The sequence below is a fragment of the Mustela nigripes genome, chromosome 8 (genome assembly GCF_022355385.1).
Source record: "Mustela nigripes isolate SB6536 chromosome 8, MUSNIG.SB6536, whole genome shotgun sequence".
Lineage (NCBI taxonomy): Eukaryota > Metazoa > Chordata > Mammalia > Carnivora > Mustelidae > Mustela > Mustela nigripes.
Window position 1 is genome coordinate 90,878,672 of NC_081564.1, and position 23,736 is coordinate 90,902,407.

Consider the following 23,736-nt stretch of genomic DNA (forward strand, 5'->3'; position numbering starts at 1 on the left):
GCCCTGCCCCGGGCACCGGCACGTGCACTGTGTCGAGAAGGGACGCGTCCAGGTGCCCATCCTCCAGTTCTGTTTCGTTCCGCTTCGGTGAGGCTCCGACCGCTGCTGATGGCTTCGTAGACCTCAGCCGGAGCCTACAGCGAGTCGAGACCGACGCATGAAGCGTCCGGCAAATGCCGATTGAAAAGTGAGTCGGTTGTCGAGAGGGCCGGTGAAAGACGTCTTAAATACTTAGAGCCTCACCCTGAAAGAGCCTTTAGGTGAGTGTAGAATAGTGTTTGTCTTTAAGTGATTTACGAGGAAGCGAGATCTGAAACTGCTCGGGCTCTTTGAGTGTTAAATGCGATGCTTCCCTGGTGTTTTATCCATCACATGTCTGTGGTCACGGGCCACTCTGCCGGAGTGTGACCCGTGTTCCTGCTGGGGAGCCTCCTCTCTGGAAAGCTCTGGGCAGACACAGGTGCTGAGGCCCGATTCTCCATGTGGACTCGGGCTCCCTGCTTGGCTGTTTGTGGGCAAAGAGGCTGGAAAGCAGCGTCGTCCGCTCTCCGTCTGCTCCTTCCTCCAGGAAGGAGGAGGACTCAGGGGGAGTGGCTTTTCGCATCTACTATTGCTTGGGATTCGGAATGAGCAATGTCCTGAAAGAGATTTTAACCAAAAGGGGGAGGTCGTCATGGATTCATTCATCTTCTGTCCCTGCACTTTACAGAGAGCTCAGCTCAGTAAGTAGTGACTCGCTGTGAGTTGCTGTGCTGACATTAAGGACTTTTTTTTTTTTAATTCCAAATTAAGTGACTTCAGAGGTCACAAACAGTCAGGAAGCAAGACCTGGAACTCAGACGGATGTCTTCAGCCGCAGAGCTGTAGTCCTGCGGACTCTTCCGTTGGGACTGATGCTCACGAGACAAAGAGTACCCACTCCCCATCCTCGCGGGAAGGTTGCCGGCCCACGCCGCACTCCGGAGAGCCGGTGGTTGGCCGAGTGGCGGGCTGGACCCCCTCCCGCTACCCCAGACAGACGTACACACGGAAGAAAGGAGACAGATATGACCTGACCGCATCAAGGGCATTAACCTGCGGAGATGAGCGGCTTGTGTAGGATACAATTTAGAGAAGGATTTATTTTGTTTTGGTTGAATATTTAGTCATTCAAGGAACAATCTTCTTAAGTTAAAGTCAATAATTTGTTTTTTTATTACAATTACAAAAATTGTTTCATAGCCTTAAGACACAGACATGGTCTGAAACACACAACATAGAAAACAGGATTTTCATAATGGACCAATTTAATATGTTTTTAATTCCAAACAATATAAAGAAAAACGACTACTTCCAAGTTTTAATTTCGGGCTGAGATGATGCATTTGTTCCCTACTTCAGATAAATGCGGATGGCATTGCAGCAGCTCGGTTGCAGGGGAGTGTGCTGCTTTTGCCTTCTTAGCAGTCAGGTCAGGTTACTATGGATTGTACCCTGGATTCTGGAAGAAAATCAGATGGAGACGTTTCCTCACATTCTTTAATTAGTCATCAGTCTTTGAGATCTGTTGTCGAGTCTTGGCTTTCTGCCTCAAGAATCATTAACTTTTGGGGCGCCTGGGTGGCTCAGTGGGGTAAAGCTTCTGCCTCCAGCTCGGGTCATGATCCCAGAGTCCTAGGATCGAGCCCCACATCAGGTTCTCAACTCAGTGGCGAGCCTGCTTATAACCCTCTGTCTCTGCCTGCCTCTCTGCCTACTTGTGATGTCTCTGTCAAATAAATATATAAAATTAAAAAAAAAAAAAAAGAACCATTAACTCTTCTGAAGACATTTGTGGTTACTAGTTAACCCACACCAGTAAGTAAATAAATGGGCTCTTGGACATTTTAAAGTATCCATGTGATTGCACAATTCCATTTACTACACATTTTAAGTCCCTTTTAAGGACGTGTGACATGCGGGGTTGCAGCTTGTGTGTTCTGATTCTGGCTTAGGGCTGAAATAGCGCACTGCAGAGAAGAGGGCACGGCCTGGCTCTGGTTTCAAAGTGAGATCCACTCTGCTTAGGAGAGACCGTTCATGCGTGAGCTTTAGGGACAAACGAACGGTTTAATCATTTCCCCTTGAAATCAGTGTAAGTTGTTCAACGGGTGTGAAAGTGTTCAGTCCTTCACTTTGATAATGCCGCACTGCTTCTCAGAGTAAAGTGCTCGGCGTTCCTCCGTCCTTCAGTCACCCTGGGGTGGTGGGCACCTCTTCCACGTGTCCAGCCCACGTCTGTTGGTTGTCTGATCTGAACTTCTGTTACCTTGCTGGTTGGACGCAGGTCGAGTTATTTGCTGCTGTTATTAATTAATAGGAAGTTGTTTCTGTTCATAAGCTTTTTTCCCTTCTTATAGGGTTGGGGCAGAGAGAGAAGGAGAATCCGTGTGGGCGGCACGCTCAGCGCAGAGCCCAGCGAGGAGCTCCATCTCTCAACCCCACGATCAGGACCTGAGCTGAAATCAGGAGTCGGACACTTAACCAGCTCAGCTGGTTCGATAAAGCCTTTTGATAGCAATTCACCATATATGTTTCATACTTAGAAACTGAGCATAAATTCTGTGTTTTCTGTTTAGTGCTTCACTGCTCTCCTCAGAATGACCTGGGAGGCTGGTAACTTGCTCCTTCATCCATCCGTGAACACTGGTTTTGTGCAGGTGCTTTTTAAGGCACAGGAAAACCGTGGGGACATAAACATCTGTCCCTGGAGGAGCTTGTCACCTGCTCAGTGGGAGACGCTTTAACAGGCTGTTTTCAAATGGACTAGCCCTCTAGTGCCTGGGAGCACTGGGTACTGACCTTAACACACCTGGGGCTGGGAGGGAGGTGTGTGGCCTGGAGGGGTCAGACTCGAGGATGGGGCGAGCGGAGACCCCGGGTGCGTAGGTCCCGGACCGGAGGTGATTCGTCCCTCCTGTTGCATGTGGTTGTGGAAGGAGGCGGCAAGAGCAGACCCTGAAGAAACAGCCGGGGCCTCGGTCACCCGGGGCCTTCCGTGCCACCGTGCAGTGCTCGACCCACGTCCCAGGGCTGGAGGAAAGTGGGCTGAGTGCGGGGAGACGTACGTGGCAGGTGGCTCTGCCCGCGGTGGAGACTGGTTCAAAACGCGAGACGGACCGCACACGAGGTCTGGTGAGACCGTTTCAGACAGCTCAGTGTGGTCTCTACAGCACGGAGTCGAGGAAATGCTCGCGTGTATTCTGTTTGCAGTCCATGGCCTGACACCTCATAAACGCTCAGAATGCGGTCAGAGGTGCGAGGGAACGAGGGATTTTTAAAATATTAATGGAAAGAAAAAATATGTCGCTTTGTGCTGAGCATTGAAATTTTTAAATAGATTAAAACAAATTTGATGGTCTTAAACCTGAGACTCGATTTGAAAGAGCTGTGTGCTCTTGAGATTCGAGAAGCCACGTCCTGCAGAAGCCAAGGTGGGGTTTGTGGGTGAGCGGCAGAAAAGGCGGCCGGCGCCGCCAGACCGTCCCTCTGTAGACCTCCCACCGCAGCCTGCCCTGGAAGCCGTGGGTGTGGAGGTCCTGCGTCATGGGGCAGACCCCCCGTAGCACAGCTGTGGGACCAGGAGCTGCCACAGCCCCACACAGGTGCTGCCCAGGTGAGCCCTTCCCACGGGTGCTGCGGGCTTTGGAGCGGGGCGGCCGGTCTCAGAAGGTCCCGCGCTGCTACGAGGGGCCGATGGGGCAGAAGAGCAGGCAAGTAACTTCTGTGGTGCTGACCACCGACCTGGGACTTCAGCACCGGAGCCCCTGCCGTGCTCATAGCAGGCGAGGGCATGGGCTTCCCCATCCTCGGGTGCCACGAGGCCCCCTTCCCCCCATCCTGGATCTTAGATGTAGTGGTAGGGAGACAGAGTGGCAAAGGCCAGAATGCAGTTTGATTTAAATCTGAAACAGTAAGTGTGATTTTAGGCTGTGACCAGATTGTATTCATTAGATTGAATATTCAGGATTTATCTTAGGAAAATAAAATCAAGCTTTGCACATCTCAGCCTACGTTCTATACAGATGACACCCACTGCTCAAACCTTCCCGGATGTTGGCCATTTGAGGACTTCTGATACTTGCAGGAGAGAGTTCTAGGTGTGGCTAGCTAGGAGGCTGTCCCTCCTGGTTAAGGTAGAGCGTTGGCTGTTAGCTGGGGATGTGGGCATAGAGACTGTTCTCGTGGAAGCTGAGTAGGCTTGGGCCTGGGATGACGCCATGGCCCTCCAAGAATTAGTGTGGTCAGAGGAATAGAACCCACAAAAACAGGGCAAAGGTATGAGTTGAATCAGAGAAGAGTTTGAAGCCAGAGCGAGTGATCACCAATGTCAAGTGTGACAAGCTAGAGCATACACATGGCTCTGACTTTGCAGGGCTCCAGTGACCTCCAGGATGAGCCGGGAGGGAGGGGAATGAGGTGATAAGGATTGCCAGGCTGGGCATTTTTCCAGGACTTAACATGGCTGTGGTTCTGGGCCATGCTCCTAGCAAGGAAGAGATGGGAGATTTCGGAGAGACAAAGTCAGTAGAAGAACATCCCAAAGGACACAGGAGTTGTCTTCAGCAGAGAGGAGGGTGTCCTTGAAATGGATGAGGGACGTCCCAGGAGAGGGAGAGCAGGAGCCCTGGTCAGTACAGATCGGCTCAGAGATGGTTGGTCACGAACCACCACTTGGCTCCACATCTGGATGAAGTAGGGAACGTGCCTGTCTGTCAGAGTCATGAGGGGAGAGCCCTCGGCCTTCGGAAGAACCCTGGAAGTGTGGAGTAGCGAAGGCTGGAAGAACAAGCCGTCACTAACAAGTAGAGACGGACCCGTTTTGCTTAGTCCCTCGTAGAGGCTGGAGTTTCTATGTTACTTTTCTCATATTTCTGTAAATCTGGAACTGGGCTTTATGTTTCCTGGGAAGATGGGACAGTTTCCAGTTTCTCCTGTAGACCTCCGTGGGCCCCGAAGCACGTTGAGGGTCCGTCCTGCCTTCGTGGCCACGCAGCTTCTGTCCCACGCGCGCGTGCGGTGGGTGCGCGCCGGTTCCTGTGTCCGGTAGGCCTCTCCCGCTGCTGTGGGGAGTTGGGTTGGGGTTGCAGTCACTGTCCCCAGAGCTCGGGTGAGTATTGTGTGCCATTTTTGTTTCTTCAGGTAGGAATTCATTTTCTCAGTAATGTTTTGTGAGTTTTCTCTGCAGAGCTCCATACACCTTTTGTTCGATTTTTGTTTTGTTTTGTTTCAGGTACTTAGATTTTGTTGGTGCTGTTTCAGTTTCTTCTTAAAATGTCACTTTCTCCTTCCTGCTGCGTAAGGGCACAGCCGCGCCGAGGAGGGTGCGTGTTGCGAGGAGCGCTGGGTGTTTCCGGGACGGTGAGTCCTTGAACGCTGCGTCCAACACGAATGGCGTGCTGCACAGCGGCTCACTGAACATCGCAAAAACCACGCATATGTAGTTGCAGTGAAGGCTTTTATTCCCAAATTGGTTTCCCATTAAAAATATTAAATGCAAACGTTGCATTTTAATTACAGGCCCCAGTCCCATGTTGAGCATTGTTGTCTCAAAAATTTACTGTCTTGGGGCGCCTGGGGGACTTGGTCAGTTAAGCGACTGCCTCTTGATTTTGGGTCAGGTCATGATCTCGGGGTTGTGGGATGGAGCCCTGGTCAGGCCCCACACTGGCGTGTTTAACATCCTCTCTCTTCTTCGGCCCCACCCCTCAGAAACATTTCCTTTCAGTGTTTGGCTGATAGTTTTTTTTTTTTTTTTTTTTAAAGATTTTATTTATTTATTTGACAGAGAGAGATCACAAGTAGGCAGAGAGGCAGGCAGAGAGAGAGGAGGAAGCAGGCTCCCTGCTGAGCAGAGAGCCCGATGCGGGACTCGATCCCAGGACCCTGAGATCATGACCCAAGCCGAAGGCAGCGGCTTAACCCACTGAGCCACCCAGGCGCCCCTGGCTGATAGTTTTTAAATGAGAAGCTTGGTGACTCGTAGCACAAGACTCTGCTGGGATCCCCTCGGGGCTCTGGGGAAGCCACTTCGTATCTCTGTGAGGCACGGAGACGGGGGGGTCCCTGATGTGTGGCGCAGGGGCGCACAGAAGCACATGGCGGCTTTCCGTCCATTCGGGCTGCTGCTGTGCAAGACCCGAGTGCAGGGCAACCCAAACAGGTCGGTGCCACCGTTTCTACTCGGACTCCACACACTGCCACGTGAGGACGGATGGTGGGGCAGCCACCCTGGAGATGCTGGGCCGGCTCCAGATCTTCCTGCAGCTCCGCTGACTCTCAGACTTGGCCAGGCCAGTACTAGTTCCTTAGTAGCGCAGGCACAGCAGCCCCCGACCGTCCTGGCCAGGCCCGAACCACTCTTCTGCGCCTGCCCCCTCACAAGCTGGGCAGACAGGCTGCGCCATCCGCCTGCCATCCTTCCTTCCCTCTGCTGTTGAGACGGTGACGTGTGTGACCAGAGGCTGAGGGGCCAGCAGCCCATGGGTTCTCCTGTCGGAGGTCGCTGTCCTGGTGCTTGGACTTCAGGAGGGGCAAGATCCGCAGCGCCCGCGTTGGCTTTTCCGTGACAGCATTTTTGCTCGGGTCTGAAACGGATCGATCAGAGGAGAAGTAAACGCATCGTCGTGACTTTAGCAGGAACAGGAATGATGGCCGTGGGCTTCAGTGAGCAAGTCCCACGTACCAGCTGTGGGCCAGGCTACTGAGGTTCCAGGAGGGTGTCCTGGGCAGGCAGCCCGGCTCGTCTGTGCGGAGGGCCCTGAGGGGACGGGGTGCGCCTTTCCGCCAGACACCCCAGCAGGCCCAGATGTACCTCTCCTCGGAAGAGCTTCCGACGGCCACCCTGGGAGGCGCGTGGGGCCATTCGCCTGGTTGTGTGGACGGACTGCTTGGGAGGCAGCACTCTGCCCGCCTGCCCGCCGGTGTTGCCCGTGTCACCGCTGCCCACGATCAGTTACCGGCCGCACATCTGGAAGGGAAACAAAGACGGAGAATTTGCCTCGTGACATCACAGCCCTTCGCGCGGACTCTGTGCACACGGACCGTGCTCGGGGAGCGGGGCCCAGGATGAAGCGCGAGCCCCTGAGCTCTGGGAAGGCACGTGCGCCGAGGCCTGCCTGGGGCCTATTGTCGTGGCGACAGGCGATGGCAAGATGGGGTGTGCCGCCGGGTATTGTAGGTACTTAAAATAGTCTGGGAAGAATTGATTGCTTTAAATTCTAGTCATTATGGTGCCATTTCCTACCATCTTGTCATACTTATTTTGAAAGGAAATTGAAGAAAAATTAGCTTACCTGCGGTGGATCATTGTTTAAGAGAAATCTGATGACCAAACCGCACTTCAGCATCTCACGGCAGCTTCTCCTGGGGTCTGAATGCTCTCGTGTAAGTTAGATGATTATCCTTTAGGAGGAATATGTGTCTCACCTTGCTGTTTTCTTGAGAGCATCGTTTCGTAAGGACAGTTAATCAGCAATTATGTGTCACAGCTCTGAGAGATGCTGAAGGATGCAGGGGTGTGGAGTGCGTCTCTGAGAGTCCTTCAGGCCTGCATTTCCACATGCCCCCACCCTGGCTCTTGGGGGACACCTTCCTGCCCGACCCTCGGGGCTCTACACACCCCGCCCGTCCCTGCTTGGAGCTTGGTAGAACCCACTAGGGCATGGGAGGGAAAAGTTGAGGCAGAACAGGCAGGTGAGGGGGGTATTTGTCCTTCGATTACTCTGCTGCTGGTGAAAAGACTTGCTTTGTTGAATCATTCTCTTTAGTCTGTACTTTCCCCAAAGTCAGTGGTGCCGTGTCAGCAAGTTTTATCACATTTAAATAAAAACAGTAAAGAAAAGTATTGATAATCAAGATTTGACCGGGCTTTATTTTTTGGACCTGCTGGAAGTGTGTGTCGTCAGTGGGAAGTGTCACCGGAGGAGATGAAGATGAGGTCACTTGTAGTGCCCATGAGTGGGCCCAGGAAGCATCCACAGCCGGGCTGCGTCCGGCCCAGGAAGCCAGACCGGAGGAGACCAAAGCTCCTGGACGGTCAGCCGGGTGTGCTGACCCGTGATGGAGCCACGGACACCCACAGCAGGAGTCGCGCGGCAGCACCGGGTGAAGCCGGGCTGGGTGGGCGTGGCAAGGTCGTGGACGTCAGAAATTAATCAGACCAGAAGCGAACTCCTTTATGTTCATGGTTCGTGTGGGATTGCTGTCATTGCAGCAAACCAGGTACGTATGCGCTCGTGTCTCGTTGCCTGGAGCATCTTCTTTTCACGTAGAACGTAGGGAGACAAGCCCCAGTGTTAAAAACCAGCTCACAGTGGGTCCGACCCCCGTCGAGATGGCACAGCCACTCGGGAATCTCACTGCCACTTGTCCCCTTACGTCCGGCCTGGCTGCGCTGTTGTAATAAGACTTTATTTTTGAGCACCAAGGCCTGATAGACCACGTCCAGGATTCTGAGACTCTTCTCGGATTGCTGAGGAGCCGCGACCCCGTACCCTCTTCCTGCTGCGTCACGTGTGTTCTCCGTGGGCCGCTGGGGTCCGGGGAGCGCTCTGTGCAGACCCCCTTGGCCGTGGCTGTTCCCGGCTTCTGCCGTAAACAGCCTCATCCAGAGGGAGAACCTGGTGAGTATATTCTGCCGTAAGACAATTCACTAATTACTAGAATTTTAGCTCTCTTAGTTTAGGGCAACCTTTTCATCATTACGTGGCATGCTTGTTTTTAGCAGCTAATATGTGTAATTACATTTAAAATAAGTGGCTCCGAGTGCTTTAACAGCATTTTGATATTAGTGTTGTGACCTAGCAGTTGTCTTCTGGTGGCTGAATAATTAATTTGTGTCTAAGAGCTTTTACGTTTGATAGTTGCCGAACACGGGCTTCCTTGTGGAAGGCTTCAGTGACCCTGGCTGCCATCTGGTACAGACTCCGAGTGCTTCTGTCATCTGCTGCTAATTGCTGTCACCTGCACGTTGCCGTGCCCCAGAGCTGAGCGTGTGTGAGCAGGACGCATACGGCCTTTCGGAGTAGGTCCTCCCCGCACACACACACACCCCTGGAAGGGGAGCACAGCCGCGGGCTGTGGCGTTTCTCAGTCCAAGCATGTGGAGGTTCGTCTGTGTTGTCATGCGCAAGGCATGATGGTGACCGTTTGAGGAAGGTGATGAATCGCCTAAATCCCGGCATTGGGTCTGTTTTATGATTTGTTTGGAGGGTTCTAGCACTTAGTCGCCTGTTCAGGCTGGTGAGATGGATCCCACGACATTGCACAGAAGACGTCCCTAACTCTTCTTCTGTGAGCGGGTAAACTTCAGTCAGGGCACTCGCCTCTAGCACCGTATTATATTAATGTATTTTACTTGTAATTTAGAGAACAAGAAGAATGCCCTGATTTGAAGGCTAAACTGTCCCCCGTGGCACTGGCACAGCTGATAATCGCGAACTAGAAAGATGTGTATATCAGATAGTTTACAAAATGCAGCCAGCTGTGTTTCCCCACACACTGTGGCTTCCTGACATGCATCATTAAACCTTATTAGCTACTTCCTTTTACAAAGATTCTTGTAGTCTTGAACATTGCATATTAACATTTTCTGCCCCTCCAACTGGAAATTATTTGCTTTATTGTAGAGTGTCAACTTGCTCTGGTTTCTGACGCGTTCTAATTGGTACTTTAGAGTGTAATCATCGTGAGATAGCGCACCATGCATTTCTTTATTTGGAAATTAATACAGACCTTTTCACTTTATCTGTCAATCTGGGCAACTTTTCACACAATTCCTAACTCCTGGGATTGCTTACAAGCCATTAAGTATGAAATGGTTCATAAAATGTCTTTGAAGACCTAAAGTAACACAAAAATTTTAGATGTTTAAAATAGTGTTACATTTTGCCAAGATACCACTGAGGAAGCTCTTCCGTGGTTTTCATGATAAAGGAGGTAAAGCAGATGGAAAGTTTCTTCAGCTACTTCCAGTTTGTCATTTAAAATTTTTAGCAAATCTGCTAAATGCCATTTTTCTTGCAAAACCAGAATGTAAATCATAACTGCGGACTGACTGAAAGTCAGATGTTAGACCGACCGGCCACTCTCCGCTGGTGTCTCTCTCTCTGTCACTCTTCGTTGGCCATACAAGGGGGTCATTCGCTGCTGATGCTGACCGAGGGGGTGCACAGAGCAGGGGCAGAACGAGTCCCCGAGTTCACAACAGGGTCATCCCACGACAGTTGAGACCCTGGTCTCAGGTGTGTTGCGGGTCTCCCTTGTGCTTGACGCGGGTACGGTCGGGGGGCGTGTGTCTCATTACCAGGGAGCTTCACATGCTCTGTGAACCGAGCTCCTGGCGTGCAGGCCAGTAAACGTCTCCGTCATAGGTCTTGTCAAGCCAGCTAACGACTCTTGATTTAAAAGCACCGTTGAGTGGTTTATGTAACGATAGGTGCCGGATGTTTGGAGATTGGGGCAGAGACCTTAAATGGTCCATAAATCCCTGCATATTTACACAGTCATCTACGAAACATGGAGGGAGACAGTGACGCGTGGCCGGACGCCATTGCAGCCTTCGTGTGACATGCGGCCGGCGGTATCGCGTGGGTCCCCGTGGGGCTGCCGGAAGGGGCTCCCGCGCGGAGCCCTGCTCAGCGAGACGCACTGCTGGGGTGGCCCCGCGTCCTCTTCCCGCTCACCGTCCTCCCTCCCTGCGTGGGACTCGACCTGGCAGCCCCGCAGGCTGCGCTCCATGTCGGATTCCAGGACTTTCCGGAACCCAGCAGTTCTGTGGAGACTGTTGACGAAGGCGGAGAACTGCCCGCACAACCCACCCCTGCGTGTGTGCTGGTGACGCGAGCAGGCATTTGGATGCAGCGTTTGGAGGCTGGTCACTGAGCAGCTACAGGCTCCTCTGTGTCGTGCCCCCTTATGAGAGAGGATCTCAGGTAGCAAATTAAGGTTTCATTGAAAATTGATGCCCTCATTTACTAGTAAAACTTGAACCAGTTCCTTACCAAACGTTTATAAGGGGACGAAAACCAGGTGGAAAGCCCCCCCTCCTTATGTACAGTTGCTTTTTAAAAAAGGAACAAAAAGCAGCTCTCCTGGCACAGTGCCAGGCAGGTCCCAGGGCCAGCGGCTGCTCCGGCCATGTCCCCGCCGTCAGCCCGTGCATCCTGTGGACGCCAGTCCTCGCTGTGGCCCGTAGCCCCCCCACACCCAGCCTTTTCCTGTCACCTGTGGCCCAGCAGTTCCAAGCTGCTCGCCAGAACAAGTCCTTCAACACCTCAGTTTCGGGACATCAGAAAGGGACCACAAGATTATTTTCCAGCTTCTCACGGAGAGTTCAGAGGGTTTCCTGAGGGGAAGTGGTCGTGGTGCTCAGCAGTTGGAGGACGCAGCCGGCTGGCAGTCCTGGCTGGGGGCTGCGATTTCCTTAACACGCATTCGGGGCGCAGATGTTCGCGCGGGTGTGGCCGCGCCCTCAGCGGAGCGGCACGGCTTCCCAGCCGGCGCTGGTGACTGAGCGCGATCTGGGTGAATAAGGTGTGTTTCAGGGTGTTTCTGAAACACACGCACAAGATATTTAAAACAGGACTGGACACACAGCAGAGGAAGTAAAAAGCACACGCACGGGTCTCCCGGACGAAGACTGTGCTGGCTGGTCCAGCCTCGCCCATGCAGGCCGGTGGGGAGCGGCGGTGGGAGAGGCCGGCGCGGCCCCCCAACCCCCTCTGCGGGAAGCACGGTTTCCCCTTGGGCTCTTGAAGAGCCTGGTAAAAGCCTTTCTGTAAAAGTATCAGTACCATTTAGGGTTATTATTAGAAAAATCTGATTTTCGTGTTGCTAGGGAACAAAGAAATCCCAAGAGTGTCGGGTGTGACCGCGGGCTGAGACCCTGGGCGCAAGGTGCTGCTTGCACCTGTGACCTGGGTTCTGTCCCTCCTCCACATCCCTCTAGGCTTTGTCTTTTAAACACAATGACAACATTGCTAGACTCCAAATTCTTGGGGATTGTGTTTGTGGATAGTAAGGATTTGAGAGTAAGTCGATGCAATCTGTAGGGTATCTGTTAAGTATATAATTACCAAAATCAGCTGCTCATTCGATGACATTGAAATCCAGATGCGTGACCTGGAATTCCAGCCCCGTGAGTGATGTTGATGTTAAGGTTTCCGGGGTCAGTGGATAGCTTAGGTTATAGAAGTCGTTATTTTAAATTGGCAAAACCATTTAACATGGATAGCTTCCGACACGGTTGGCACAAAACTAAGGTAGATATGTGCAGGGTCTTGAAGCCGTCACCGTGGGCGGTTGTCACGGTTTTATCGTCTGAGTTTGTGTGACAGATGTAAGTCCTCAGCAGCCATGGTGCCGCGGTCCTGTGCCAATTCCCGCAGCGTTCTGGGTGCGTGATCTCCTCCCAGGACGGTGCGTTTCTGTTCAGGAAATCCCCCTCCTGTTAGTCTGTCAAGTCTGTTTTGAATTCTGCATGGCAAAAATCGATGTTTAGGGTAACCCTTTTTGGCGAAATAAATAAATAAATAAATAAATCTGTGTCCGTAACATGCCTTCGTGCTGAATTGGTTGAAGGAGCGATGGAAGTTCTGCACGCGAAAAGCAGGCTTTCAGGATTCAGGGAAAAGCATCAAACACGAGCGCCCTCTGCCGGCTCAACGGCACATGTCATCCCTTCGAGAGGGGATCTTCGCGCACAAACAGCAGCAAGATAGCACGAAAGGTGAGGGCAGCGCCCGCGGGGTATATTCCGGGAAGCCCCGGCCTGTGCATGTCAGTCCTGTGTCCCTGGTTTTCAAATAAATGACTTGGACTGTTGTGAAATGAGATTAAGAGTGCTGTACGTTAAGAAATCGGGGTTTTCTTAGTACTCATGCTGGACTTGGGTGTAGCTTGTGCACGGAGTACCCATGAAATACCCAGATCGCTTCCGGGCTGTTTTGCTTGTTTGTTCAGACTCACTTTTGCTTTAAATATGTCGTTGATGTGTCCCAAGTTGCATACAGGAGTATATGAAATACTTTGTAATGTTAAAAATTAAATTTACCACTTATCTTTAAGCCACTGTATTGCTTTAAATCTGATGATTTCTGATACACTGGTTATACTTTAGTGACGGTTCTAAATATGACAAGTCAGAGCTGTCGGACAGGAGGCAGCGTGACTGCATCGCCCTTCAGGGGCGTACAGCAAGCCTGCGTTTTACACAGACAAGTCTGAGGTGCACACATGTGTGTATACAGATGTTCATAGACAGTCTGCAGTTTTCTGGCATTTTTGTCAGCTGTAGAAAGTACCCTGTTGAGAGGATATGTGTTGTACTGGAAACACAAAAGCCAGCATTGAAGTTTCTCCCACGATCAGCAGGGTCAGCCGTTGGACCAAAGAGCTTCATTGGGCACTCAGGCCCCTTCAGACTTAGCAGGGGCGTGTTTTAAGAGTTTAGGACCATTTCACCTTGACGGACACGTTGACTGTCGGCCAGCCGACATGCGGTCTGACAGTGTACCTACACCATTCCCAGTTTGCATCAGCCCGGCGCACTGAGGGTGCACCTTGAATCCTGTCTGCGCTCAGCGTTCCTCCCATCGATGTGCAAAGTGGCTTCACTTCTTGCTGAATAGCTCGTCCTCCCACTAGCACTTTTTTGTTCATGTAAAAAATAATAACCCCATTTTCTCTTTAATTGTTCAACATTCACGGAAAACTGTCTTACGTAATAACTGGGTAGGAAGCACGGGCAGAGAAACCTTGGTTGCTGACTGCAGAGGAGTCGGGCAGCATTTGTTGGCAGGCAGAAATGTAGGATATGAGATATTCTCCAACAACAAACTTTAAAATGTGTATTGTGTAAATATACATTTCGATTTTTAAAAATTAAGGTGACATACTGTAACATTAAGAATTGTACTGATACTTATTTAGGGAGCTTTTAAAAGCACAGATTACTGAGCCAATAGACTAAAATGGCTCGGAGAGACGCGGCTTATTTCGCAGATCACTGAGGCGATGAGCAGTAATAGCCCAGACGCGTCTGCAGTGTGCAGCGGCCTGTGTGCGTGTACAGTCGGCCTGTGTGCGTGTGCGGCCGGTCTGTGTGCGTGTGCGGTCGGCCTGTGTGTGTGTGCGGCCAGTTTGTGTGCGTGTGCGGCAGGCCTGTGTGCGTGTGCGGCCGGCCTGTGTGCGTGTGCGGCCGGTCTGTGCGCAGCAGACACTCAAGGCCTAGTAGTTCATGTCCAGGGACGAGCAGAGAACCAGACCGGAGGGAAGAAGTAGAAGGCCGTATAGCACTTTGTAGAAACTAATACTTTCAATTTAAACTCCAAAATGGGAAAAGTTACTGCTGTAAGATTTAGGAGTTCGAGTTTGTATATGCGTTTCAGTTTTTGAAATACATAAATACAAATGAAGGTCTAAAGATGACTTATTTTTTTCTTATTTCTTGAAAGCCTCCAGAAAGTGGGAGATATAGGGCTGATTTGTTTCAAAGATATTTAAAAGGATTGTGTGTGCTTTTTATAGTAAGAATTTCAGTTTGGTTAAAGTGTCACCCCATCTCCGTTTTCTAGCCAGGATCCAAATTCTGAACGATAAGGAGCCGGCGGGCTGGTCCAAGAGGCGTTCGGCTACTGAACGATAAACAAGGCCATCATTATTTTTCCCCGAAGTGGTCTCTCCTGTGTAACGCTGTACTTCGCCTGTGTCGGGCCGTCTGGGGTAAATCAGCTGGAGGCTTTTCTGTGTTTCAGAATGTGACCCGTGTACAGGGTTAATACTGGACAAAATAAAATACTAGTTAGCTTTTTGCAAGAGTTTGAATTGGCTTTTTAATGTTTCCTGTCTAACCGCTCTGCTACTCTAAAACACCCCGGTGGAACAGGTACGCTAAATGTGAGTTCTGAAGGAGCGGGGAAAGCATTTTGATGTTCACTTTGTGCTAATCCGGGGTTATACCATACGGTCAGCATTTTGCGGGTACCAGGGCCCGTTGTGCTTTTGTCTCACTAAGTTTGTGCAGCACGAGACCTTTGTTCCCGTTTGGGGTGGACTTGGTGGCGCGATACGGGTTTAGCTTGGAGACGGATGGGACCACGCGGTGTCTTGGAGATAAGGCGGGCTCTCCTTCGTCCATTGACAAAGACCTGACGGATCCTTTCTTGATTAAGCAGGAGAATACCGTATTTACCCTTTATTGTTGGTATAAACCATTATTTTACTGAGAACCATTAGCTATTTAAAACTTGGTACATAAATTAAAGAGGAGCTAAATGGATTTGCGATCGTTGCCATTAGTAGCATTTTAGATTATACAGGCAATTATTGTGCTCATTATCCTAGAACAGCCCCTTTGCAGAACCATTGTGGTGTCTTAGACATTATGCACAAATTTTCCCTTGGAGATTAAAATTTCCAGTAGCGTATTTAATTTTGTTATCACAGTTGTTTCAAATAAAACAAATATTATGACAAGTAGAAGAAAATTTGCTTTACTAATATAGGAAATTACAATAAATGTTGAAAACTGCTTGCTAGTGTACTTGATTTACCTTTTCTTATACAGTCATAATTACTTGGAGTGGCTAATAATATATTTTATGGGTGGAAAGGTTTTACAATCATACAAAAGGTATTTGGCCCGCTCAGGTGTTTCAAGAGGTTTTTTTAAACAAGGAACAGAATCACATCAGAAGTGAAGCAGCTTCTTTATAAAACCTGCAAGTTCACAAGTTCACTCGCTTTTATACCGACTACGATTTTTAAGAGTCCAGATTGCATTTTAAGCGAGTTGAAGAAACTTTTTAAGCACGTTTTAGAGAAATGAGTATGAAAATATGAACTATTAACTAAAAGTGGACTTTGTTAGAATTGACAAAAGAAAAATCGAGAATTTAGGTGGTGCTCGTGCTGTAGCTCGGTCGCAGTGGTTCTCCAGGAAGAAGAACCGTCCTTCCGCCAGCACCACCTGCGAGACGGCAGAGCTGCTTCCTGCTCTGGGGACGTAAAAAGTTCAGTGATGAAGCTTCCCGTTGGGTCCGAGGGCTCGGGAGAGGACCTGGCCCAGCGGGCCTCAGGGCTGAGCTGCTCGCGAGCCCGGCGGGTGAGCCCCAGCGCCTCGGTCTCCGTCGGGCAGGAGGGTGGGGACCCTTGGCGTTGTCTGCGTCGCAGTGTGCCGCGGGCTGCTTTTCCTGTCGGTCCCGTCTGTGGCATTTGTCCAGAGGGAACTTTGTGTCCGTTTCTGACGGTTTCTGCCGCAGCTTTTACAGCCTTTCACTGCTGGGACACAGGGAGAATGTGAGGCAGTGGTTACGCGTTTTGCAAGACAGTGATTCTTTATTTTATTACAGAAAAAAGACCAACTCTGGAAGGCCAGATTAAATCATTCCTTTCACTTTTTAATGGGATTTGGATGAATAGAGTAAAATATGCACTTTGCATTCATTGATAGCATCTTTGGGTTGCGGTAATTGAGTCTTCTCTCCCCGACGGAATGAATAATGGCTTCATCTGACCCTCAGCCAGGCCTGACACTCAGGCCTCCTTTGTCCCAGCAGAAGGCTCTGGGCTTTGAAACATGCTCTACTTCCTCAGCTTAATTTTTCTTCATTCTAATCCACAAACCTATTTTTCTCAATAATTCAAGCATAAACTATGTAGGAGTTGAAGTAGCGGAAATTGCAAGGTATTTGTCCTCGTTGGGCGGCTCTTTAAATGCAGTTGGTAAATCTGTGCGGGCGCTTCCGTGGCCCGGCTCTCAAGGGAAGAGCAGCCCTTACCGGGCGGGCCTGCTGGAAGTTTCCAAAAGGCCACAAGGGCTCCTGTGCGGCCTGCTGCCCTCTGGGGAGGGTGAGCGCTGCCGGTGGAGGGCCGCGAGGTGGCCCCTGGCCCAGAGGTGACTCCTTGTGCAGGGCGGAGGGCACCTGTGGCCATGTGCGGACTTGAGCATGGGTCCTCGACACAGCCTCAGTTTGGACCGCACCTCAGTCCACGGCCCTGGCACTGTCTTCCCAGGGTGGGGGGCAGGGCCTGTGGGGTGGAGGGCAGAGCCTGTGGGCTGGGGATGGAGCCAAGGCCTACGGCTGGATTCCCGAGGGTCGACCAGGATGCAGACCCTGCAGGGCCTTGGTGGGTGGGCAGGCCGAACCCAACGCTCCGGGCAAGCGTCGGGTTACTTCTATGGTTCCCGTGTTTCTAGGCTGTTCTTGAAGGCCGCAGAGTGGCGTCTGGCAGCAGCTGGACAGACAGAAGGCTGTGTGTCCTGTGATTCTGTCACTGGTGTACGTCGCACTCTTCCTACTGGACTGGCTGTTTCTTGCCGCTGGAGGCTCGGTGGGCCGGTTTCTCGTCACCTTGCACAAGCAGAAAGCTCCGCAGACCTGTTTATTTAATATTTAATATATCGAATTCTGTTTATTTAATGAGCGGACGTCGTCACAGCCGTGCTCGCCCGGACGTTCTGACCAGGTCGGGTGTTTTTCTGACTCGGCCTGGAATGTTCTCCTGCAGGCCTGCAGCAGGTGCTAATCACAGCCGGACGCAGACTGAAGCCTGAGGCGTGGGGAGAGCTAACTTTGTTTTGGCCCAAATTGGGGATTTTCAGAAGTACGAAAAAATAAACCAGGTTGCTAATTAATTAGCTCACTTATCCTCAAATGTTTTAGTTTGAGAATTATAGTTTCATTTATTTTATCAAAGTGAGGGCAGTCGCTTTCTTTTTTAAATGACGGTCTTCTGCGGTTTGTGTGAGGGTGGGGAGATGCTCAGATGGTGGCGAGTGGACGTCGCTGGGAGAGCGGTCACCTGTCGGGGTCCCCCGTGTGAGGAGGAGGCAGGGTGGGCGATCACCAGGGGAGACCGTCAGTTCTCCAGGGCCGGCAGGCAGCCCACCTGGTGAGCAGGTGAGTGAGCCCCAGTCCGGGGTGAGGAGAGCGAGTGGCCAGGGTAAGGCCGAGGCCGCAGACGTGGGAAGTGCGGACTCCGAGCGCGGTGCTTCTGACTCAAAGAACAAGAACAGGAACACGTGTGGGGCTTCCTGTGTGCCGGGGGCTGTGCCTCGTCTTCACCCCCTGAGTCTTGTTATGGGGCGTGTCTCCAGCCCCATTTTACAGATGGGAACAAGGGTGTGCAGTTGGCCCCGGTCGAACCGTCAGGCGGCAGAGCCAGCATTCAGATGAGCTTACATTTTGATGCCTGAGGAAACGTCCTTGCTGTGTGACCCCGACCCTCCCCCCTGTGTCGTTCTGAAGCCTTTTTAGAAAAGCCCAGAACCCCGCGACCGCCCACTGCTCTAACACAGTGTGGTCCTCCAGGCAGGTGACTCAGCGGGGGGGACAGTGGGCAGACCGCCGGAGCTCGAGATCAAAGTTGTGCACCTGTGACTTGAGGAATGAACACTGCTGACTGTTTGCAAGATCCCACCCAGAATGCACCCTAAAATCAGTTCATTCCCATGGACATAGCTTCCCCTCGCATTCTGCTCAGCTAAGACGCGATCCACAGAACGAATTTGGGGCTGTGGACCTTACTGGGAGAACCTAAAGAGTAGGATGTCTGCACACTCAAAAGGTATTCACTCAAGCTAATACCTGGTCTGTTGCTTTTCTGCTTAGGTCAGAGAAGGATTTTTTTCAGGGACGCTCCTGGCGGATGGCGATGGTGGACACTGTCCTTTCCTGGGAGCCTCCGTCTGAACGTAAAACTGTTGCATGGGACGCACGTGAGCGTCGTTAGCACATGCGGAGGGACAGGCGTGTCCCCTCTCCGCAGACAGAGCGCGTCTGGCGTCCTTCGCGCCGCGCCCACCCCGTCCCAGTCTGCCTGTCTGCTGTCACGGCATTTTCGTCTTTAGAAAGGATCTGGGTGCGTTTTGGTGGGATACCTGGCTGTCTCAGTACGTCCGTTCTGGAAATGCCCTGCGGATCGTGACTCCCTTTCCGAAATTCTGCCTAAATCTCTAAGAGGCTTTTCAGGAGAAGAGTGGAGTTAATAGCATTTTGTGTTTCGTTGTGGATAAGGTCATACCAGAGGAAGTGTGAGGATGTCATTCGTTGCCGCCATGCATCCCGGTGTGTCATACTGCGGACATCATGGTTATGCCCTAATTCTGTGTGTCCCTTTCAGGTTGGGTTGTTGGACCTTGAACTCAACCAGCTGACCAAAGCCCTGTTCGGGGCTCTAGTCGCTCTCTCGGTCGTCATGGTAACCTTGCAAGGATTTGCGGGCCCGTGGTACCGCAACCTGTTTCGGTTCCTCCTCCTCCTCTCCTACATCATCCCCATCAGGTACGTGTGAGAACTAAGGTAAAACACAGAGCTGCTTTCGCGGAGTATGACTTACGGGCATTTATTTTGTCGGCGAGCGGGAAGGCGGCACAGAGCCGCAGAGGGAGCCGCCGAGAGCGCTGGGGACCGCGACGGCGACGCGTTCGCTTCCCTAGAAGATCCCGTGGGGGGCGGAGTCCATTTGTTGGATCTGATGCTCTGTCCTGGTGTGAGTGTTGCGGCAATCTATTCAAGAACTGGGCGGGGTTTCCGGGTAAACCAGGAACGGTTTTGTTTACCGCTGATAGACTTTGTTTCCAGCACCATCGGACCACTGGATCCACACGGGTCCCTGCGGCCGGTGGCGGAAGCCGGCCGGTGCGCCTGTCACGTGAGAGCACGGAGGAGCCAGGCCTCTCGACGACGAACGATTCCTCCGTGATAATCCTCCGCGCCCCCGGGACGTGAGTGATTAACTCGGTGTCTGTGGAGCTTGATTGCTCACATCCGCACTACAGATAGATGGGAGTCCGTTCTAAAGTATTTCCACAAACACACTGTAGAAGATGCTTCGTGTCTGTGACTGGACACTGGGGCAGTTAGAGCCCAGTAAACCCTGAGTGAAGCCGGAAGCAGCATCTTCCGTGACACAGAACAGAGGCAGCCGGGCTAGAGCGCTCCTGCCAGGGCTGGAAACGTTCTGAAGAGAAAGACCAGCTTTCTCCACAAGTTTGTCCGAAGGCGATGTCTCTCACTCACGGACAGGGCCGAAGCCGAGCTGCCGCGTGCCCCCGGGCGCCCGTGACGGCACCCGGCGTGCGGCCCGTGGCCAGCCCGCCCGTCCAGCCCCGCGTTCCCCTCCACCGCCACAGTGCACGCTGGGCTTGGCCCTTCTCGGCCGGGGAGGGCTGCCGCGTGCTCAGGGAGGCCCCGGCCGGCCACCTGGTGTCCCGTCAGCCTGTCTTAATTCTGCTGCCGTCCCCACGGGTCACTGCTCTTTGCTCTTGCTGGTCTGCGGTTCTGTGCCCACCCGCTCCGTGAGCACAGGGGGCTCGTCGGGCTCAGGGCTGAGAACAGAGCACGGCGTGCCCGAGGGCACATCTCACCCTTTCTGAAGGGACCCGCTCCGCAGGTCCTGCCCTGCTCTGAGCAGCTGCGAGTGTGCACACAGTCTGTCGAGCTGTCGTGCTGCCGTGCGGCATCATCATCACCCCATGGACACATAGCGAGTGCCAGCAGGGGCTCTGGTGACTCATCCTTGTCCCCAGAAACTCACTGGTAAGTGGAAATGGGCAGACCAGAGCTATTGAGGAGTCATTCTGGAACTGACCCTTTCTACTGAGACCGAACTGGTCAATAGCAGTCCGAAGGCCTGGTCACAGCCCCCCCCCCGCCAACCCGACCTGTGCCAAGCCCGTCGCCTGGCGTCCTACAGGGACGTGGATGCACTTGTAGGCCAGATGCGTGCGTGGAACCTGGCACAGAGCGCCTCCACACGGTTCCTGCCATCGCAGCCCAGCCGGCCTGGTGCCCGACACGCACCACGTTCTCAGGGCAAGGATGTGGGAAGTATGGCCCCAAAGGACAGTCAGTTTGCAAATGCAGTGAGTCTGCGTCGCTCGTGTTTTCAGTCTTGTACAGTAAATACGACCCAGAGTTCGCTGCCAGACGTGGCACACGTGGGCATGTCTCCCAGAAGTGGCCTGGAAGCCTTCCTTCCCTCACGCTCAGCACCCATTTCTGCAGGTTTTATCTGCTGATTTGGCTTGACTTGTTGCTCCCTAGATCAAGGACCTTGGTGTCACTCCTGCGTTGAATGAGTGTCACAGCTCTCCCCAGAGCCTCCTGACTCGAATCTGGGGCCTACAAGGCTTCCTTCTGCAGCTCCCCACAGGAAAGTCGGCCACGTGCCTAGCAGCCCACACACAGCCCACTAGGCACCAGCAGCACTTACTGCTGGAAGGTGTGAGCTCAGGGAGCCCCCTGTGTGGTGTCAACCAACCCCCCTGGCCCAGTGGGGGCGCCCCTGCCCGGTGTGACGCAGCCCCCTGCCCGGTGAACCAACCCCAGTGCCTGATGTGAACCAGCCCCGGTGTGAACACCACTGCCTAACAGGAACCGCATGTTCCCATGTGGACCCCACTGCCCGTGGGAGCCCCCTTGCCCGGCTGTGTCCGTAGTGACTGGCACAGCACGTGTTAACTTGCTGGCACACTCCTCCTGCAAGTGCCAACAAAAGTCTGCTACTCCCATATCCATAGAGCAAACACCCATTTTCTCAGTAATTTGGTTTGGTTTGGTTTAGTTTGGGGGTTTTTGCTTTCACTAATCTCGTTTCTCTTCTGCCCGTTCTAAGGTGTTTTTATGATGTGCCTTTCGAGACTGTCATACAATGCAAAGGCCTAGTGGGGGTGCTGTTCCTTTTCTCTAGGGCACTCCTGTATTTCACCGGTGGAAACCATTGAAAACCACTGAAATTTTATTGTGTTTTTCAATGAAATATTTTATTCCTGTGGACTCTCCAATTTCTTCAGCATGACAGTATAAAAAGACTTGACACTTTTCCTTTTATCAAGTTAACAAGAAAAATGAATTATGGTTATGAGATGTAATACATTATAAGCATTTTTAAAGATTTTTTTTATAATTTGAGAGAGAGAGATCACAAGCAGGCAGAGAGGCAGGCAGAGAGAGAGGAGGAAGCAGGCTCCCCGCGGAGCAGAGAGCCCGATGCGGGGCTTGATCCCAGGACCCTGAGATCATGACCCAAGATGAAAGCAGAGGCTTAACCCACTGAGCCACCCAGGGGCCCCCTTTATAAGCAATTTTAAGCTGATACCAATTTTCATTTTTTTTTCAATTGTATATATATATATATGTATATAGTAAAAAATTAGATAATACAGAATAGCAAGGGAAATAAATATATATTTTCTGCAATTTTACCATTGGTAAAGACTATAAGGCTTTTCAGAAATGTGTACATAGGGGCGCCTGGGTGGCTCAGTGGGTTAAGCCGCTGCCTTCGGCTCAGGTCATGATCTCAGGGTCCTGGGATCGAGTCCCGCATCGGGCTCTCTGCTCCGCGGGGAGCCTGCTTCCCCCTCTCTCTGCCTGCCTCTCCATCTACTTGTGATTTCTCTCTGTCAAATAAATAAATAAAATCTTTAAAAAAAAAAAAAGAAATGTGTACATATACAGACTTGTAAATATTAATATGCATTTTTATGTATATGTAAATATACAATATTTACACATAGACCTTTTCTCATTTAGCCCGTACAGACTTCTTAAAAGTTGTTTGTAAAATGAGGAACGTACTGTTTCTGCAGATCTGTCTTGTTCTGGTTTTCCAGTCAACGGTTTTATATTCACGTGTTCAGTCAAGTGTGGAGAGACTTACTAGACAGAATGGTACCTGCACCTCTGTCTACTCCAGAAGGTCTCACGCCTGCTTCAGCGTGAGACCTGGCGTCACTCGCAGTGTGAGGACACAAGCAGACTAACTCCGCCGAAGAAATGAAAGCTGCACGTTGGGAAGAGCACAGGCCGCGACCTACAGAGCTTGTGTTTACATGCAGTTCCACCAAGTTTGCTTTCCTTCTGCAACGTTTCCTTAAAATATGAATAATAATACATTCTAGTATTGGTAATATGCTTTTCAGTTTAATAAAGGATAGATTTTAAACTTTTCCTTTTTTTCAAAGTGCACAATTTTGGAAGGTTAAGTGCTTTTTCTTCCAGTGACCTAACACGTGTTTTTAATGGAAGTACAGTTGATACACAGAGTTAACATTAGTTTCCGGCGTCCAGTGCAGCGATCGGACAGCGGCGCACCTTACCCGGCGCTCCCTGCCGTCGGTCGGTGACCATACGGTCACTATTACTATTGCTGACGAGGCTCCCGGAGCTCTACGTTTCATCCCGCGACTCCCTTGTTTTTCAGCTGGAGGCCTGGACTGGTTAATCCCCGCCACCTGCCTCACCCGTCCCCCGCCCCCTCTCCTGGGGTAACCCATTTGCCCTCTGTGTCGGGAATCTGTTTCTGGTTGGTTGGTTGGTTTCATTGGCTTTCAAATTTAACAAACTAAGGCTGTTTCATGGAAATTTTTCTTGACAAAATAGTTTTGAGTCACCTGATAGTTTACTTTGTCTTTTAAGGAAAATATGACCGGGCTTAAGTCACGTGATGGGAATGGGTCCATGTTCCCTGCATTGGTTGTGTCACTCTGACAAAACCCGCACCACCGCAGTTCTTCGGGGCACAGTTAGACCCCGTCAGGCCGGGTGCTTGCGGCTGCGTGTGGGCCCAGCAGCGCTTCTCCCCACATGCTTTCCAGTGAGGTGTCACGTTCTAGCTGACGCTTCAGAAAACTGTCCTGTCAGTGCCGGGTCAGGGGGCTTCTACCCTCGCGGGACCGTGCGTGGGTGATGGCAGTAGAAGGTGCTGGTG

At 51.6% G+C, this 23,736-nt stretch overlaps 1 protein-coding gene across 3 annotated transcripts in view; it reads left to right on the forward strand.

Moving 5' to 3' along the window:
- The window catches only part of ATP9B (ATPase phospholipid transporting 9B (putative)), a 174,004-nt gene that overhangs the window by 79,094 nt on the left and 71,174 nt on the right, over positions 1 to 23,736 (forward strand). For 2 of the 3 annotated variants that reach the window (XM_059409851.1, XM_059409852.1), the window contains one exon: positions 19,144 to 19,304. The exons of the other annotated variant lie outside the window; for it this stretch is intronic. In XM_059409851.1, the coding sequence (XP_059265834.1) occupies positions 19,144 to 19,304 (161 nt within the window). The remainder of the gene's footprint in view (positions 1 to 19,143; positions 19,305 to 23,736) is intronic. 3 annotated transcript variants of the gene reach the window in all.